General features: G+C 36.9%; 1 protein-coding gene across 1 annotated transcript in view; it reads right to left on the bottom strand.

Annotated features, from left to right (window-relative positions):
- TBC1D5 (TBC1 domain family, member 5) overlaps positions 1-21,523 on the bottom strand; it is a gene marked incomplete at its 3' end in the record, with an annotated part of 143,319 nt that overhangs the window by 18,285 nt on the left and 103,511 nt on the right. The window contains exons 12-13 of the mRNA XM_010132782.1: positions 12,685-12,827; positions 6,047-6,153 (exon numbers count right to left, since the gene is read on the bottom strand). Coding sequence (XP_010131084.1) covers positions 6,047-6,153; positions 12,685-12,827 — 250 coding nt within the window. The remainder of the gene's footprint in view (positions 1-6,046; positions 6,154-12,684; positions 12,828-21,523) is intronic.

Raw genomic sequence — 21,523 nt, 5'->3', positions numbered from 1 at the left:
AAACAAATATAAAAAAATGAAGAGGATTTTTAATTCATGGTACACTTACTATTTTTATGTGGTACTATGGCAACATGGTTATTTCAAGTAATTTATAATTAAATGCATATCTGCCTGTCATACCTTATTCTATTAAAGAAACACAATAACTGAATATTTAAAACAATAATTCTTAAATCAAGGCATGGCCTGTCTCCTTGGAAAGCAGAAGTTTCTGATGTTAAGAACAGGAACAGAAACAAAGAACAAGTTAGCATCACGGCTTTTACATGTAAAATGTAAGCAATTCTTAGTTGTACAGGCCCACAATAAAAAGCTTAGCACGCGTTTACAGAAAAACCATTGATTCATTCAGTGAGGTGCTCAGATTACATCTAACCTTGTATTCGCAGATGGGAAGTTAGACCATGAAAATGCTTGGGTTCACAACGAGGGATTGAATGTGGTTATAAAACCAGCAGTCTGAAGATCCTGACAGGTTTTTGCTCCTAAAAATCTATCTATGTCACATTGAACATCCAAGATCTTCATCTTTCTGAAATTAAGGCAAATAGACGTTCTCTGTGAATCACTGAAAGTAAATGCGTTTAATTTTGTTTCTCATCATTCCTTTCCTCCCAGATGAAGAGACGTGTTCTCAGCTTTTCTGAAAAACCTCGTTTCCTTTATCAGTCTCATGTCCTCTCAAGGCAATTCTCCTTTAATGTCCAAGTGACGCTACTTGTACCACCAGCTCATATGGAATTGGGATATCCATTATCCCAGTTCCCAATACTTACTTTTCACGCACCCAAACACCCTAATGTATCACTGCGAACTGCCTGAAATATCAGTCATATTCCTCATGATTAAAAAAAGACAAATGTTCAGAGCCTCCCCCCACCTCCTTGGCACCCCTCTAACAAAATGGACTCTGCACCCCAACAGAATCTCTGTGTGTAGATACAAATTAATGAGCTGCTAATGCCCAAACACTGCCGGATCCCAACTTCTGATTGGCTGCAATCTGGTCATTAAAGAGAGGTAATTAATGCCAGATTGCACACACAATGCTAACAAACAAACAAAACAACCCCAAACCTGCTTTTCTTCTGCCACAAACAGCAAAACAAACAATACTGACATAACGGCAGCTTTCAAAGGACAGTTGCAGCTCTGCAGCGGCACCTCAGTTAATGAGTGTATAGAAAAGAATTTATCTGAGGAAGAAGAAAGTGAAACTCAACAGCTTTTCAGGCACATGAAACTAGATTGGAGAAAACTCTGAGACGGTGGCAGCTACTTAAGAAGAAAAATTCAGCTGAAAATAAATGTACAAAGAGTTTGGTTGGAAATTTCAGTAATGTGTTTTCCCCTTGTCACTTATTGCTAAGACTGTGAAAAATGTTAAAAGCTGGAATGCAGATTTCTCTGACTAATCGGTACATGAGTGATCCTGACCATATATTACTGCTTAAGTTTTCTGGCAGTACCTGTAATTTCAGTCATGATGAACTAATACAACTTCTTTGAAATGCCATGTATGCTTCATCATGGATTTAGTTAGAATTTAATATTATTTTACGGCCACTTTCAATGTCAGCAAATAGCTTAAAATACAATGTTGAGACAATAGCAGCAGCAGTAACTAGAATATTATTAGCCTAACTAACAAATTAATTCATATCAACCAAGAACAACCTGTTTCTTTTTTCAGGTGTCACCACTGAATTAATCTTCTAAGCAGCTTGCTCAACAAATAGGATAACTCACCACATTAAAATATCTGAAAGCAAACTTGTATTTACAAAAATATTAAGAATAAATACAGTAACCTTTCAGACAAAGGATGGTTGTCAGGTTCTTAGTATGCAATGCAAAACTGTAATATTCTGTGTAGTGCTTTAGTTTTGTAATAAGTCATTGTGATAAGGTTAACACTTCAACACAGAACAACATACAAATAGGAACACCCAAAGACGAAAATTACTTTGCTTATGTTGCTGTATTAGAATTTTATTTGCTAAAGGGTGAAAACAGATTTGCAAAATTCACAGTTAACTTAAAACAATAGTTTTAAACCTTTTATTCCTAGCCCTGGCTGCCTTCAGGAAGGAAAGAACATCTGGTTATTTAAGGAACACAATATGTTCACATTTTCTATGACTTTTGTTTCTAATTGGGTTTTTAAATTTTTTTTTATTTGAACAACTCTAGTTAGAACTACGTTTTTTAATCACTTTATATTTTTCCACTGCCCTACCTCCATATCTGTACTTCTAATTTCTCAGCCCCTGCTTTGAAAATTAACAGTGCTCAGTGGGTTTTGATAAGGAAAAAAATGAAGACAATTGGCCACTGATGGGATATTAAATACACAGCGACACACCTTCAGTCAATGCTTTTGGATATTCACAAAAAACCCTTCCCTCATTTCACAAATACATACTTATAATATCCCACTCTTCCATGAGAAGCTCCACTTTTACATTCAGAAGGACTGAAAGTGCATAGAAGACACTTTAATATAAATAATCGAGGTAATTATCTGTTCAAAGATTAGAAATGTGAAACAAATATGCCGCTAAGCAGGTTAACTTTATCACCCTATGCAAAGACAAGAACACTGACTCGAGCTTTTCATTCTACATTTTCCTAAGAACTGGAGCTAGCCAAATGCAGAAAAGGCCAAATTTCAATTATTCTGCACTGATCCATACTCTTGCCTGTAAAGTTAGTATCTCTCAGGCCCACCTTCAGAAAGGGGTCCATTAACTTGTTTTCAGCTATTACAGCGATGGCACTGGAATGTACCAGGGATGTGGTACCAAAAAAGTCCTCCCATCCCAACTGCCAACTGGGGTTCATGAACTGAAAAGGAGAGCTGCTGCACACATTAGATTAATGGCAGGCATAATTACTTTTCATATTATTGTTATTACTGTATAATACTAAGGCTTCTGCTAAGGTCTGATTCCACAAAAGGTCAGGAAATTGTATTTGTCCATCTCTTAAGAAAAAAATGCCACCCATCATGTAAGTATAGCTTTCTTGTGACATTTAGGTTGCTCTCCTTGTGATCACAGCAGTGAAAAGCAGCAAACAAAACATGCCATGTTCATCAAGCAAAGTTTATCTCTTCTGGTAGTCTGCAAGACAAATAAGCAATGAAGAGATATCTGTTATGTTGGACCAAGGGAACAGAAGAAATAATGGATGTTATTAGATGTGCAAACCCAGATTGTCTCCAGAATCTGATGTTACGAATGGAAAGGCTGTATCAGGTCCATTTTAACTTCACCATTTATGACAGGATCGATCCTCAAGAACCTTTCAGATTTACGTATAAACCACCAACCTTTCTTAGTCCAAATACCCCACAACTTCCCCTCAGTGACATTATTTGGCATTTACCTAGCTGCAAAAATAATCCCAAAGAAAATATATATTAACCAACCAGCAAGAGGCAGATTCCTGTTTGTCCCTGTCCATGACTTCTAAACTGCATTTCTTGTCCAGCTGAGAGTTAAAGCTCCAAGGAGCAGAGAGCAACCTTCTCTCAGATATTTGGAACAACACTAAGCATTACTGCTATGTTCAACAAATAATGGACTAAGCCACTGGACCATGCAACAGTCTCCCACAGAAGCGTTCCTCGACTTTGCATATTAAAACCCAAGCGAAATCTGGGAAGAAATGCTACATGGAACAATTCAGCCCTGGCTCAGGAGACCGGAATTGCACTGAACCAAGTGTAATTTCCCATTAGAAGCTAGAAGCTGGTGACAGAGAAATTCACAGGAAAACATCAAAGAAGGAAGAAAAATCATTAAGCACTGAATTTGCTAATCACCACTTACAAGCTGCACTACTGACTAAAATCTCTTTGTCTTTTCTTCCAATCTCCTTTTACTTGCTCAGGGAATAAAGGCAAACTGAATTATCTTTATGCAGATAGCAAAAAGGAAAGGTATCATAATTTCCCCCTTCTACTGTTGTATAACTTGTGTACTGACTTTAGACACCTACAGCACCTATGATGTCTTCTTGAGTCTTCTGTTTTGTTCTGAAAAATTTTGGCAGACTTGGAAAATTTTTATGTGTAGGTCTTTATGTTACGGAATAACAAAACTTTCATTTCAGAAACAAGTTGCACTGAAGAAATATATACTTAAAGACACATAAGTGAAACTTAAACTAGAGAAAGGTAAGAAACAGGTACTCAAGTCATATGTTGAAAACACATTTCTTTCTCAGACCGGGAGCTATTTTTTCTTCTGGAGTGATCCTTTAGAACAGTTTAAATTCCTCACTGTAAGAAATGAAGATCTGTTGATGCAGTCTCAACCCAAAGACCCAACGTAAAATGAGAGGTGGCTGGAAGTCCCTTAGGGCTCTCCATTCTTTGGAAATCCCAGCTTCCTAACCTTCAGAGTATTTCCCAAGCAGATAAGCACAGCTCAGAAATGAGAAACAACTGTAATCAATCATATTTAAATGGACAAAACCAGCAGTCTTTGGATGAAAGAGCTTTAAGTACTCATTTGCCTGAGTGAAGGGAGAACTACCTGAAAGACAAAGTAGGAACCACAGGCAGTATTTTTTTGAAAGGTGTTCAAGGCACATCTGAGAATGTTAATTATTAGGAGACTGTGGCCTTATGAGCCTGACACCTTCATGATGACAAGAGCGTAAGCAGTGGAATAGTCATCAAACTTCTTTCACAGTAAGTTGGTGGTTTGTTTTTGCCACCCTCAGCTGGTGGGAAATCTTGGATCTAGGATGCTTCAAAGAACAGCTTAATACTTAGTAATTATTCTATCTCCTAATATATACCTCCAATAAACGACAGATTACACATTGGATTTAGTTTGGAATCTCAGCACACTTTTCCTCCCTCTGTATCCTCCCTCATAAAAGGACTTCTATCTTGTTTTGCTAAGAGAGTACATAAATAAATGCTGGGCAGTCTGATTTCACAGACTGCTGCTGAAATCTTAACAAAGATTCCTGAGATCTAACATTGCAAACTTTCTTACACACTGAAAAAGATGATATACTGCTCGTCATGAAAGAAATCTTTGTGCCCCAGAGGAATGAAGAAAGAGGCTTGTAAGGATGCAGATTTCTGCAAAAAACTGATACAGAAACAAAGAGACAATTCTTTTCTTAATCCATAAAAGTGTAAACATTCGTACTGAATGAAATTCTGCAGAAGGCAGTCAGAGTGCAGAAGTGATGAATTTTTCACTTTCAAAGTTGACGTGCATCACGAATATGAGGAAAATCAGACTTTACACTGCCAGCCTACTAATGGGATGTGCACAAAGACAGTTCAAAACCAGTAGCACAAATTCTGCTACCTGCCAAAGATCTGAGTACTGCAGAGATTACTGTTTACAGCTTCATCTCAAGCACTTTATCCACTATACTGTGGATATCTGCTGTATATTATATGCACGCGTCACCTTAAAACAGCAAGAAGCTAGCCTTTTTTTTTTTTGTATAGATGTGTGTATCAGCTAGTAATATGTAAGATAAAATTTATGAATTTATACATTTTATTCATGTAACTTTTCAGGCTGTAACAGCAGACTCTTGCTTTTAATTCTTCTATATACAATACTGGGCAGGGGTAATGCTTTAAGGATTAACAGTGATTAATTAATCCGCAGAAATCCCATGAAAAAGGTTTTACAGATGAAATTGTATGACAGTTTCTATACAGCTTACTAGGTTTATTATATAAAATATTACTGTTTTCCTCAAAAGTATACTTATTAGGAAAGACGTCTGTGCAGAGTACCAAGCAAAGGTATTCTAAAGGGCATAAGAGACTGCAATAATTAACCACAGCTCCTGGATAACTTTAGAGGCAGGATGGTATCCTTTAAGGAATAAAGGAACTTGTTTCTACTCTTGATTTCCAGCTCTTGCCTTCAGCCTTTTTGTCACTTAAGAAGAAACCTGAAACCACAGTTTAGTCCCCAAAACATAGCTTGTTATTAACTTCTTTAGAACATTTTATTACAGAGAATTATTGCCTGTATTTACAAAGTCGTCTCACCTTTGGATCTCGGAGAAAAAGTGCTCTTAGGATAAGGGAGTGAACATCTCCAATAGGTGGATAATGCATCAGAAGTCCCAAACAGGTCTGATAATTACTTGAAATCACTACAACGAAAATGTAAAAAGAGAGGGAAAAAAAGTAAAATATTATTATCTTATTTTGGTATTCCCAAACCAGTACATTTTCCAGTAGCTTTGTAACGGTTCAGATTCAGTCATCCTTTCCCACACTGAGTGTCTTAGAACGCAAGCAGTGCTCAGAGTAAAAGAAGATACTGCAAGCTTCATGGCTATGTTTGGTCCAGCATCGTTAAGGACAATGCTAAATCTACCACTGACTTTATGTTATAGACATTTATGTGAGCTCCAGATTTAGATGCCTAAATTTAGATCTCTGTGGCTGTGCACCTAAAGCCTGCCTGAGTCAGTGGAGGTCAGGGCAATACATTTGGCCCGAAGAACCAGTCCTTCGCTCCGAAAAGGACATTCACTTTTCAGACACTCATCTGTGGACACCAAAATTTAAGTATGATAATTTCTGAGGTAAAGTTTACTTTTGGTCATGCTTTTATAATAACTTTGCCCCACTCCGACAAATCTTTGCTGGAATATCTTTTATGTTGTTCTTACATATGCATACATGCCCCCCTTCCCCTCCCCCCAAATATACACATACGTAAAATGATGTCAACAACTCCTTGTTTTCTTGTACATCAGAAACTATTCAAAAAACGATCAGGAAATAATATCATAAACACTTAAAAATATAAAATACCATTAACTTTACAAGAATTTTTTACTTATTCAGGAAATTTTCAGCATGTTTCGCTGAAAATATAATTTTGTTATAATTGTGCTTGATTTTATCTGATCTATGTAAGCATGCTCCATGTTTCTTTGTCATTGTCGGTTTTGTTTTCGGTTTTGTCTTTTTTTTTCCCCCCAAATCAATCTAATTATGAGTGCAATTATTAAAGACATCTATTCAGGCAGGTATACGTAAACTACTTCATTTCTTTTGCACCATCTAAATCCAGGCAATCCATCTGCCACAGCTGTCAAAGCAATGCCTGTTAATGATGCTTGCACTCTGCAGCAAAAAGACAGCCTCCAACAACAGTAATTGCGAATACATTTGTAACAAACTTTACTATCCTGAGAACTTTAGCTGTAGTAACAAATGCTTTTAATTAATCAGGCCTCTCCACAGAACAGATCATTGCAAATATAAAATTATTTTGAATCAATAAAAGGCAAAATAAAGGACTGATCTGCAGACAGAACAATTTAAACGTTTTACTTGCTTGCTTTCATGTGAATAAGCCTCATATCCTCCTGTACCTTTCCTCCCTCACCAAGAGGATTATGGGGAAAAGATGCAGGACTGGGCAAAATGAATAATTATAATCTGTGCAGGGAACCACTTTATCATCTTCATTTCCGTTGCTGATCCGACAGCTTGTAATTTCATACATCTGCTTTCATTTGTAAAGCACTCACTTATCCTACTCATTCTTTATCTGTTCTGCCTGTTCTTTTTCCTACTCTTTGTTTTTCTTGTTCATATTCAGGTACTTGCTTCTTCTTGAAGTCACAAAGCTGGCATAATGAACACAATACAATGGTCTCCGACAGAGTTCTTTCAGAGGAGTATAATACGAGCACCACATAGTACTTACCCAATCAAACTGTCATAGGCAAATCAAATTTAAGATACTGTACTGCAGTTACCATCATGATGCCTTTTTACCAAAGCAAATAAAAATACTGAGAAATGATAGCAAATTCAAAATACTTTTATAAATGACAGGCAGGAAGACCAACATTCTCTTTTCTACAGATCAGTATATGCTCTATTCTGCAATATAAAACGGGTTAAGAGTATCCTCTCTTCATTTTTCCTGGAAGAGTTCTTTGCTGTCTCAGACATATAGACAAAAGTAAATATTAAAAAAGCTAATTTATTTTAATGGTGCAGACTTGGCCCCTGACAAAAAAATTTCTATTTTCAACCACAAGACATTTACTCTAATTACTATTTTTTAAAAATGTGTAATAGTGAAGCAATTCAATAATGGAAAAAACCCAATAAAATGTGGGGCAATAAGTGCCCCCTCTGATCCCTAAAAGTCAAATTTTAAAATGAAACCCTACCATTCAAAGAAAGTTTAATGAGAAAGGCCTGATAATTTTCATATTTATTTTGTCTTTAGGGTTTTCCCCACATATTCAGCTGTCTCCCTTTCATACAGAAATCTCCATAGAAGAGAACTTTGTTGCCAGTGCCCAGGGGAATCTTGGATTAAAGGGGTTAGGTAGCTGAAACATCTCTTGGCACCCTTTGTTTCAGAATGATCTGTATGCTTCCCATGAGCCGACAATGTGCTCTCGAAGCCCAGAAAGACAACCATATCCTGGGCTGCATCAAAAAAAGACTGAAGGAGGTTATTCTGTCCCTGTTTTCTGGTGACACCCCACCTGGAGTACTGTGTCCAGCTCTGGTGTCCTCAGCAAAGGAAAGACATGGACCTGTTGGAGCAGGTTTAGAGGAGGGCCACAAAAATGATCAGAGGGCTGGAACACCTCTTCTGTGAGGACAGGCTGAGAGGGTTGGGGTTGTTCAGCCTGGAGAAGACAAGGCTCTGAAGAGACCTTATACTGGCCCTTCAGTACATTAAGGGGTCTGTAAGGAACACAGAGACAGACCTTTTACCAGGGTCTGTAGTAACAGGACAAGCAGCAACGGTTTTAAACTAAAAAAGGGTAGATCTAGGTTGGACATAAGAAGAAATCCTTTGAGACGAGGGTGGTGAGACATCAGAACAGGTTGTCCAGAGAAGCTGTGTATGCTCTATCCCTAGAAGTTCAAAGTCAGGTTGCATGGGACTTTGACCAACCTGATCTAGTGCCACCATGGCAGGGAATTGAACTAGATGATCCTTGAAGGTTTCTTCCAACCCAAACCATTCTATAATCCTTGTCTCTTCAGGACTAAATGTATATCCGACAGAATGTCAGCTTTATTAAAAATGACGGTAGTAAAACAAACCAAACACCTGGTCTCTCAATATGCATATTGGAGTTAAAAGGATTTCTAAGAATCAGCTGTAGGATAAAGTTTCTGGAAAGAGATTCTGTGCGATAAAAATTTATCCAGTCTCTGCAGCACCTGGATGGTGCTGAAGTTCAGTGGTGAAATATCTTAAACTGTGGCCAGCTGCCTTCTAATAAGCTTGGTGCTTCTGTACCTGTACTTTTCCTTCACTAACTGGCTCGTCAAGTCACGCCTGCATCCAGCTTTTATTGTGGACAACAAGTTCCTACTTCTCCAAAGAAGAATGCTATTGATACTTCTACAGAAAGGAGTAGCAAAAGTTCTCGTACACAGAGAAAGCAATCTTACTGTCTTTTGATTAATATCTGTTACGTGGTGCCCAGAGGAACAATCAAATTGCTTTCTCCCTTCTGCTTTAGCTGGGACTGTCTTTTCTCCGTTGGTCCAATAACCATTTCTGGATGCAAGCAGCAATAATACTGGTGGAAAACACGTAAACTAGCTGTACTCATCCTCAACATTTTCTGTCACATTTTATTTCTTCAGAGTTTAATGTTTGATTCCACCAATCCTGTATCTAGATGAATTCCTAACGCCGGAAGAGAGGGACTACTTCTCCTTGCTGCTTTACGCACAGCTGCGCTCTCTTTAGTAGGCCCTACATTCAGTTAAACATGGATAATACAAACATCTTGCACTATAACAAAAATAACAAATCAGCTCCTCTAAGAAGAGCCTGTGGCTCCTTTACTTCCCTCAAGGAAACATATAACCTAACAATGGCTATAGCTAGTCTTCAAGTGGGAACATGATAAAAATATACTTATTCTCACACGGATCAGTCAAAATTAGCTCCTGGTGCAACAATGAGGTTAGTTTACTACGCAAAATATAGACAGGTCTTCCAGGTTCGTTCATTTTTGTTCTTGAAGGAAAGTATACAAAATATTTATATTTTTGCACTGCATCCTCCCCTCCATTCTGATTTTATCAACAACGGCATACACGTCCTTAGTGGTGAAAAAGAAGTAACATATTTATGCTTCTGATTTGACAGATTTTTTTTTAAATGTTATTTTGCATCATTTTTAAAAAACACCTCAGAAAACAATTTATTAAAATTCACAGATACTTTGGCACACAACTGTACACTTGGCTTGTGAGGATTGTAACTCCATGGATAAAGTTCCGCTCGGATACAGACGTAAAACTGAACAGAGCAGTTTACAGAATGGCTGCTTACATTATTACGTATCTGTAATCTCTAAAATGTAAAAAACAACAATCCAGTAATGTAAATGCTCCCTTCTCCTTGAATAACGTATCATTTCAAAACTAAAACACAACTGAAATGAAATATATAGCCGAAAAAATACTTTCTTAAAATCATGTCCTTGTGACATCATAATAAAACACAGAAAAGAAATCCACCAGTTCCCAAACCAGCAAATTCTCCCCCATCCCCAAATGTGTTGGTGTAAAAGAACCTGTGTAATTTTCAAAGGTTTAAATGCTTTCAGTACTGTATTATTATTGCTTATGTGTGACATTTTTATAACACAATATTTTACAAGCTCTATTATTATTCCTTTTGTTTCAAAGTTTTTAAACCGAAAATTTCTAGACCTTTTATTTATAGATGATCAACATCATTGGATGTTTTGAGGTAACATTTCCTTCCACCAAATAAAGAGAAGCTTTTATAAACTTATTTTATTTAAAAATGTTTTTAAAAATATTACAACAGAACCTTGAATTACATTCAAAGCTCAAATATTATCAGAAAAAAACCAGGAAAAATAGAAAACTTTTATATTACAGATATATGATGAAAGCTTTCTTTTATCAAATCAAGAATTGTGGAAATCAATATAGTTTGATCTCATCTTTGAAAATATATTCAACTTTACAGTATTTATGATTGGGTATTATTTATTTTGTTTTTATTTTTTATTACCTATTTTATTATTTATTTTTATTATGCTTAGAGTAACTAACTAGGTCCAACTGTAGAACAAAAAGTTGTTTATTACAGAAACAGTATAGGTATGAAATATTAGCTGTCCTCATGAGATGAATTTGAGTCTCAATTTGGGCAAACGGACCCCACTTTAAAGCTGTTTTTACTAAGCTGTATTTACTAAGCCTGAGGATTTCAGAGAAAAGAGGGAGATTAATTTCATACAGACGCCTAGAACACATTTTTAACTCACATTTTTAGCTACTTCTTACCGATACTTGTCCATGAGCACCACAAGGAAAAAGGAAACAAAGCCAGAACAACCTTCCATCCCAAGATGAGATAGGGTGCTTACAAACACAATTCTAAATGGTTTTTTTTAAGGGAAATGATGCCACAAAATAAAATCCTGATGTTAAGAAACAGTTTTACATGCATCTGCATTACATATCTATACCAAAAATTTCAAAATTGTTTCAGTTTACTGCATATAAACAAGTCAGATTTAGATTACAGAACATAATGACCTGGAATCAGATCATCCTGAAACAGCAGCATTCATTTTGAAACCTCTAAACTGATTTAAATGGCCACTTCTTTGAGAGGAATGTAAGGTAGCTCTATATGCTGCACGCTTATTAAAAAGCAATTAAAAAAACACATGAAGGCAGGCAGTGGAATGACAGTATGTGTAAAGTATATGCAGGTTACGTATTCAAGATTGGGCCCTAAAATAGGAACCACAGATGTTGAAAACTTCATGTGTCCTAGAATATAAAATTGTGTCAAATATGTGACCTTGTTATAAGCTAACGCTTACAGATTGTATATAATTAACTCTGAACAGCATGCTACAGAATTCATATATCTAATGACAAACGTGCATCTTGCTGCAAAATGCATACTTTGTTGTGGCTAAGTTGTATACAGAATTTTGGCAAAATACGATGGGACCAAAATAAATAACTCAATCTTTCTCCTCCCATTCACAATTATATAAACTAACACCATTTTTGTGATTTCTTGTTTGTCCCGACTTAATGTTTTTACTGGTCATCACTAACCCGTAACAATTCACTTCTGCACATATTTCAGGTGTACCGAAATAAAATAAAATGAAATGATAATTTTTTTAAAGATGCCCCTCTTGCACAGAATAGACATATTTTGTAATTATTATCCACCTCTACATTTACCTTTTCTTCAAGATATATCTTCGAAAATTATGAGTCATTGTCTTGTGCATTTTCACATTTCTCACAGGCTAACAGTATAAAAATATTTCCAGTGTCAAAAGGAAGGCCTTACTCAATTCATCAGCTTGGTCAGAAGGTGGAGCTCTATACAAACCTGTATCACTTCCTGCACATAAGACCTGCAACTCCATATAAAACCACCGAACTACTCAGAAAACAAATGTGCATTTAACTCCAAGATACAATTTGTTTCATAAATACAGCAGACCGTGTCTGATAATAAATGGCTCCTCTCCTAGCATTTGGAACCGTTTTCAGTATGCTAAAAAAGTCACAATGAAATTTAGCATTTCCCAAATCCTCTTTTTTCTTCGAAAAATAGGTTTTTATTCATTTTAAAAGACTGTAGGATAGTTGATACTTACAGGCATCCCTAATATATAACAACATGGCTACAAAAATGTAGTCAACTAAATTCAGGGTGATACTGTCAGCAAATAGAGCATCCCAGACAACCAGAAGGTCCTGAAGTTGGAATTCACGTCCAAACAGGAGCCTCACCCATCGCCTGAAAAAACACAGAAAAAGACATGATTTGTTTTTCTCCGTTTTGTCAAGCACGGTAAAGTCAGAATAAAAACCCCAGGATCAGCTACATTCCAAAACATTTTACCAGAAAATTTTACAAAGCGTGAGGATCTGTGTTAACCACTTAACTAATTGTATTTGTAGAAATGTTACTGCATCCACATTAAAGAAATGATATATCACAGATTGCAGAAGCCTAAGTGACTTAATATTATTTTATGGGTGAGCATCAAAGGACAAATCATATCAATCTTATATACCATATTTAATGTGACAGTGACCTAAGATGAAAGAGATAAAATATTATGCAAGAATAACCTGGAACAGCAAAAACAGGTCGGTGAAGCCATTGGTTTATGAGAAACCCTGAAAAGTCCAGTCAAGTGAAAGCCAGTTCAGAGGCAGATGTCAAAGCAGTTGAAATGGACCTGGTCACAATTTCTTTGAAGAGGCTTCCTCCCTGTTACTGATGACAGTGTTTGCAGCTCCATGTAAAATATGCTATGGATGCTATGTTGATTAACTCATTTAACTCTTTACCAGATTTAGTGATAATCTGCATGTAGACTATGCTGTTAATTCCTGTTCATAGCTGTGCTGTTATCATACCTAGTAAAATGTGAAAATCTGTCTTATTAAATGCAGTATTTGCTTGAGGCTGGAAGCCTTAGATGCAGTGGAAGGAAATAATTTCTCAAGATTTCTTATTTTCAGTTCTGGCTCTTACACTTACTTGCCGACCTCAGGAAAGGCACTTCTCTGTCCTGTTCCAGAACAGACCTGCTAGCTTTGTACCTTTCTAGGTAGGATTATCTAAGGCTACATTTGAAAGAGCTAAAGAATAGTTAGTAACAATCCTGAAATAGTTATTACGAAATGGACTTAAAAATAATGAATTACATTTTTAGCTGGGATATGCAAATTACTACGCATGTGAAATCTGTTTATTCAGTGGCAAGAAAAGACTGATTGCAAATTTCTGCTAAGCAAATTAAGTCATTCTTTAAAACTCACAAAAATTTCTAAAAAGGCAACTAGAAATTTCATCGAGATTAGTTTCAGTCATGAGAATTCATGTTTAACCACTTTTGCCCCGGAACTCATTGTTGGCTTAAGGCATCTGTTTGGTTTTTTTCCTCCCCTTGATTCCAGCAATAAAAGTTCATTTCTAGACAAATGAATTCTAACATGCCAAGCTTTTAAGACAGCAACAATCTGTACAGAAAGACTCCCTCTTATAGAAGAAATTCAAAAGGACTGTTTTGTGAGTCAAGGTTTCGTTACTAACTTTTATTCCCCCCTGCCACTAGAACCATATGTATAATCTGCAAAAACGTCCACACTACAGATTTAGAGATCACTACACAAAATTTTTTCCCTTGCAAGACATATTCCCTTTTAAATGTGAAAAATGTGATTTCAAAAGACAGCATCATCTCACGCTTATATCAAACATTTATATTCTAAGGTCGTGTAACTTTTAACTTCAGTGTAGTAATTACAAAAAGTCACAGTAGCAGCTATGACAAAACACAAACTCTCTGTATTTCCACCTCTGATCAACTCCCTTTCCTAGGAGAACTTACTTTTAGGCCTGAGAAAGAGAAATCAGAAACACGGCATAGCTTTAATGCCATGTCTGTTCTACCTAAGGAATTTTGCCATATAGTGGCACATTACCCTACAGTGCCCAGCCTACAGGAGACTATTATCCTATAGTGACACAAACATTAGCCAAACCCTGCGTGAAGCCTATTACTCACATTAACAACCCATCCCACCTGTAAAACCACAATTTTCAAGTTACACAGAACGTTAGGATACACATTTCAGGTAAGTTTGAAGAACTGGAGCTGAATTTACTTGCAACTTCCCAAATCTCATTCAGAAACCTTGCTAAAATCTAATACACTTCAATGGAAAAAAAATAAACCATGGTGTAATGGGATTTGTTATTAGTCTTTTATTAGAAATCTCTTTTGCTTCTTTACTACTTCATTATGCAGTGTTAATCATCTGTAGATGCAGGTTTATTCTGCTCCAGCAGAAGTCATTCCTTTTTCTCTCCTGCTTTTATATTTTCTCCTGGGAAAATTAAATCTCATTCCCCAGAGGTATCACATTTCACAGATGCAGGCTGCTGAAGAACAACTGGACTTCCGTTTGCAACCATAATATTACCGTTAATTATTTGAACCATCCTGTCTTAAAGGGAGTAAGCAATTCATCCTGCTGTAAATGCATATATACTAACTGCTCTCTTATTTTCTTCGGCAGCATTTAGCTCTTAGCATCTATAAAGCAAGGACCCTGGTGCCTATGAATCATACTACCATATGGCAGGACTTCACTCAGCTTTTATATTCATAAAAAGGCGTCTTAGTTCCTTAAAGTAAGTGTCCACGCTGAAAAGCTGTCTTGCAAATTAAGTTGTTCTTATTGCTTTTACAAATATTTTCAGAGAACTTAAGACATACTAAATAATTGCATTGGACATGATAAACCTTATTTTTTTCTTTTTTTGAGATGGCTGGCTGTTGTTTAATTGTTGTTCTGTCCTGTAAATCTTGCCTTACATCTGTTACACCTGCAGACTGCAAGGCTCACAATAGTATACCTTTTCTCACATGCTGTAATCCAATAATTCATATTTTACCAGGCACACTTAGCAACTGAAATCACAAGCCCCCCCTCACAATGAGATTTTTTAAAGCCATAATATACCAAGGTACTACCACCTACATTGCAGAATATGCAACTGTATCTTCCACTTATGATTCATATGTATTTAAACCAATATTCTCAAGAGATCAGTAATTACTAACTATAGATAATGATTCATTAATGACCTTACAATATAGTGAAAACAGGAGAAAACTGTGCTCTCATAAAGCCATTAAATAAGGCAATGATTCAGCTTCACCATTTTAAACTAAAACCACAACCATTTTGACTGAGATTTGCAGGACAATTTTCCAAACATCATTAAAATTAACATGTTATATCTAACTTGTGTTGCATATATTTAGCTGGTTATATTCTCTGTCTTCTTGGAAGGCTAAGAAGTCTTTTCAAAAAATTAAATAAGACTAAGAAATGGTTACCGATGAGGCGATACTAACACTTTAGATGTGATTATGAGGACAAAACAATGCAATGTAATCAGAAAGAAAAAACTAACGCCAGGAAAGGGAAAGCATAGTTCTGAAGTTACTTCCAAATGACTAACCTAGTACCTACGACTTGTCAACGAGTTGCCTAAGAATTCTACTGTAACAATGCGTTTTCATCCATTCATACTTTTGCTAAACTCAATCTTCAGGACAATTTCCTCTCCAAGCATCTGCTAAACGCTTGATTTTTTTTTATTCATTGATACTATTCATTAGAACAGGGTTGAAAAAATTCTGCTCGTGCTTAACTTATTTTTCCCCCAGGCATTTAATTAAGAAGGTCTAGAATCAAAACAACAAGGTCTCTGGTATTTCCTTTTTGCTGTGTGTTAGAACAATGCCCAAATTTGTTAACTCCCTGGTTAACCTAAACACAGGGGAGTGCAGATTTCCACAGACTACATTCAGTTTCTTCCTAACTCTTGCCACCAACACAATGGTGCATCTCCCACCCCATCCTTCACTGCAGCTGCACTCCTGTCCCCGCATGGGAAATGGCAAAGGTGAGTATCATCCATCTTCAAGGGCTAGGGCCACCTGGTGGACGTGACGGCAGAGGATGCTGTTCATCTGGTTTCCAATGTTTGCAAGACTCACTAGTGAGTCACTCCAGAGAAAGGGAGGGTTGGTAGGATTTTGCAGCATGTCATTTCATTTTCAGTGCAAGCTTTGCTGCTCTTTTTTAAATAAGAAAATTATTTAAATGGACTGTAACTATTGAAAAGTACACCATCTTATCAAAACTAAGCACTTGGAAGCTGAGAAATGCCAAAATTAACACCAGTTGTTTACTGACTGAGAAAATGATATGTAAGCTCTGTCTCTTTAAATTCTGTCATGAATTCTGTTCAAGCAAACATTTGTAGCCAGTGTAATTCACTATGTAAAGTCATGGTCAATAATTCAGGAGAAAGAGTAGACAGACTTGAGCTGTGATCTGCTTGTTCAAAAATAAGATATGGAAAAAGGATGAGGAGCGACATTTGTATAACATTTTCAAAACAACTCAAAGCTATGCAGAAGATAAAGAATTAAATAGTTCAATGCCAGCCAGTAAGCACTTCTCTGGACAGACTTGATGCCTGCACTACAATTTCACACATCTATGTTGCTAACCTACGCACACTGGGTGGGCTGTTGTTGAAGAAGGCTTTGTACCTCGGTGGCTGTCCTTCTGCAGAAGTACCCAGCAGCAGGCAGGGTTAACGTGGGGGCTACTGCTCCCACAGCAGTGCTCGTCAACACTTGCAAGGATGAGAAGAGCAAAGATAGCTGCAAACACACAGCGAAAGCACTCTCAAAAGAAGACATCTGAATACCAGACACTCTCCTGGATTTTGCAGTTGCCAGAGTCAGAGGGCAGACAGGCAAGTTCAGTCAGAGGATGTGCAAGGTAGTTTACTTTCCTTTAAAGACATGAAGGAAACCAATCGGGACAAGTTTAGCAACATTTCAGCTTAGACTTGTTATCCAGTCCATTTCTCCAGTGTTCTGCCTCCCTTCTTAATAAATCTTGCTTTTATTAAGACTTCAATTCAGGGATTTTGTATGGAATGTTCTAAAGAGATTAACAAAACCTTCAAATGATACAAGACAGCAAAGGAAATGTGCCTGAGGTATAAGCACAACTTGTTCTCTTAACTACTCTTCTATGAGTCTTGTGGAAGGGCAGCGCCACTTATGGTGCACAAGAAACTCGTAATGATCAGAGATGAGAAGAAAGGCAGAAAAGCTAAGTGTAACAATTAACAAAATGACATTTCTAAAATAAACAATACGCTATTAAAATCCGGTATTTTGACAGAACAGCAAGAAGCATGTGAAATCCCAATAAAGCCAAAAAAAATGGTCTAAGAAGTCATGTGGGAAGCTCACCAGGCTTCCAGGGATTTACAGAAACTTCTGATGTGTTCGATCTAAACGTTGAAGATTTTACACACAGCATACCCTCATATGTACACCACCCATAAAGAATGTACAGTGCGATTTTGCCGCAGCATATGTTCCATTTTCTGCCTTGATCTACTTAACTTGTGAAGGGAATGAAAACAGACGTCTTGCTAGAAGATGTGTTTACTTCAACCATAAATTCAAATGTTAATTCTGGATTTATTAGATAAAATTATGTGGCCTCTGTCATTTGAGAAGGCAGACAAGATGCTCAGATTTTCCTTAGGCTGTAAAACATTCAAATATTATAGATCTCTATTACATTGTCTCTAGTGGTGTATGCTGATTGCACAAAAGTGTGTGTGATAAGGAGGGGAAAAGTGTGTGCCAGCATCTAACAAATCATTCAGCTTCTCCTTAGACTTGAAAGGACATAAAAAAGATTCTTCTTATGTGTACACATACACCTGCCTTATCTGTTGAAGTAATTTCAGGTTTGTATGCAGACTACTGTTCTGACAGAGAATGACATACATGCTTTGCTGTGACTGTCATCTAGGTGGGACTGACCTCTCCTGCACTTCATGGGTGTTCATTTCATCCAGCTTCTCCTGTACTGGCTGCATGAAGATTTGGTCAATCATTGCACCAAATTCATGTATCATGGCTCTGCTGATGGGTGGATACAAGGTTTTGGTTTTGGTTTGGATTTTTTTTCTGGTTCAAATTCTGTTTGGTTTGCGGTCACATCCATTCATTTTTTAAAATTTACATTGTTACATTAAAACCCCCTCAACTTTAAAACTATGGTAAGATCCACAGGCTTTGTGTTCCACAGCTTAGACACTGTGGCTTCATGTGAAAATAAAAATTGAGGTGTTTGAAAACAATTCAAATAAAAATGAAATATTTACATTATGGTTTATATGGATTTCAAACTCTACCATAGGTTTTCTCATCAGAAAACAAGTATTTAAAATTATATAGTAATGATAATAAAAACTCATTTATTAATATAAATCTACTCAAATTTAGGCTAAGCAATGAACAAGAATACTTTACACAGTTTACTTTGTTGCCTTCTTTCCACTGGGGAAAAAGGTTTTGATTTGTCCTATTCAAACTTCCTGCTGCTCTACATATCCTGGAAATTTTTTATAGTAATTACTTTATCTGTAAAATAAATACCTTTAATTTTATTTTTACAAATGAATGACATAAGCATCTAATTATTATGTGGATTACTTCCCATTTGGTTTCGTTAAGATTACTGGCGAAGATTACTCAGTTTTGCATGTAAGAAAAACTCTGTTTCTGGAAGACTCTATGCATTTCCTTATTAAAAAAGTTTTTTCTTTCCAAAAAATGAATTCCTAACAATTATCTCCCCCTCCTTACTGTACTCTACCCTTTTTTGAAAAAGCACTTGCTGCTGTCTTGAGCCAGAACAACTGTAATATACTCACTTGCAGTAATGCGCTTAATGAAAAAGGTGCCACTGCATCTTCACAGAAGTAATGTTGAATAATTTTAGAAACGTTCTACAATAAAACTATTGAACCTGTTAGCCTCTTTGGGTAGGTTTCTGTTCCCGTTCTTAACTAACTATAGGCAGCTGTTCTGGCACTGGTGCTGGCCTTGGTTTCAAATTTTCTGTGGCTGCCACTATTGCTTACTGCTGCTCCCCTCCTGCAGCCACCTTCCTGGGTGATACAGCAACTACTGCTGGGTGCCTTGGACATGTTCACCAGAAGTGGTGGTGCCCCTGACAGAGGGAAGGTAATTTTTCCTTCATGTTCTTGCTATGGTTTTGGTTTCTGATTAAAGTTCTTGCCTGTGGTACTGTTTTACGTGCTGATAGCTGTACTTTCACATTCTTCTGAATTTGTTTGGGAAGATGTTTCATGTGAGTTTATGGGAATCCACTTGATCCTGACAAGAGTGATGTATATTGCTCCTTCATGCAGCTGTTGCAAAGTGTACACTTCTGCCGCTTCATCCTGCTTTAGTATACACCCCAATGATAAGGAACTTTGTTTAAAAAAACTTTTCCGAAGAAGATTACTGGTAACCATACTCACTAAAATCAATCTCTGGTTTTAAAAGTCTGCTCAACATTCCTAGTCTACACTGTATTTGTGGAACCTGGTTACACAGGACATAGAACAGGCTGAAGTACTGAATGTTTTCTTCGCCTCAGTCTTCCTTAGCAAGAGTGGCTTCCAGGACTCTAAGGTCCCAGAGACAGAGGAAAAGGCTGGAGCAAGGAAGATGTACCCTTGGTGGAAAAGAATCAGGTCAGGGAATACTTAAACAAACTGGACATACGTTAAGTCCACGGGACCTGGATGGGATGCATCCATGAATGCTGAGGGAGATGGCGGATGTCCCTGTGAGGCCACAGAATAATATTTGATCAGTCACGGTGATTAGGAGAATGTCAAAAAATTGGAGGAAAAACGATGTCACTCCTATTTTCAAGAAGGTTAAAAAGAAGGACTTGGGGTACTACAGGCCTGTCAGCCTTACTTTGATCCCTGGGAAGATCACGGAGCAGTTAATCCTGGAAACCACATGAAGGACAAGAAAATCATCAGGAGTGGTCAGCATGGCTTCACCAAGAGGAAGACAAATAATACATGAATTCGTACCAGCAAAACCACATGTGAAATACACATCAAAAGATCACCATAAGCCATTCTCCCCTTCCACAATAACCTCATCAACAAAAATAAAAACCTTGCAATGACAAGCAGACCATGGGTGAAACTTGCCTAAGGACCTGGTGGTTTTCCACACTTGAATCCTTATATTCTTAACAGATGTTATTCCAAAATTCTGAAGCGATATTATGTAAGATTGGATCTGGTTCAGACCTTATTCTATGAAGTCCTATAAAAGCAGTAATTCAGCATAATTAAACTCATAAACCTGAATAATCTTGGGTTACTGTTCTGATTTTGCAATTTATTTGACTGATCTTCTTCACGTACAACTCCAGTAACATGACTGGCTGAAAAAAGCTCTTAACGTGCATTTAATTGGTTCACCTTTTCTTTACCTAATGGGTCAGCTTGCTTTTAACTTTTTTCACTGAGAGAATTCTAGTTTCTCTCCATATTCAAATGTTTTTTAACGCAGTAGTTTTATCTGCAGGCTTTGCCAATTGATCTCTGTTAAGGGTCGAATCAAATCTGCAAATCAAATTTGCAAATAGTCCATTTCTGGAAAAACTTGAATCTAAATTTATGTGTAACAGTAATTATGCTAAGACACAATGTAAGACACAATGACTGCTTTCATTATCAATCCTGATCTCCATCAGTTTTAGCTTGCTGTACTGGCTTGGTTAGCTTACAGATACTTCAGCTTTCTACTTCTTCCCTCCAACATTTTCATGGGCTATTTTGATTTCTACATACTACAAGACTACAAGCTTGTGGAATAGAAAGAGTAAAAAACCCCTCTCTCATTAGTCTATTCAACTGATTGGAAAATGGATTTGATTTGTATCAGACAGAAGTCTGCAACAGGCTTTTTCATAACACCAACAACTTCAAAAGCAGAGCTAAGAACTAGAAGACAGAAACAAGTTTCCCATTTTTTCAGCAGG

This window comes from Buceros rhinoceros, unplaced genomic scaffold (assembly GCF_000710305.1).
Source record: "Buceros rhinoceros silvestris isolate BGI_N320 unplaced genomic scaffold, ASM71030v1 scaffold1563, whole genome shotgun sequence".
NCBI classification, from domain to species: Eukaryota; Metazoa; Chordata; class Aves; order Bucerotiformes; family Bucerotidae; genus Buceros; species Buceros rhinoceros.
The sequence above is the reverse complement of the archived record's forward strand: the minus strand, read 5'-3'. Positions and strand labels throughout refer to the sequence as shown.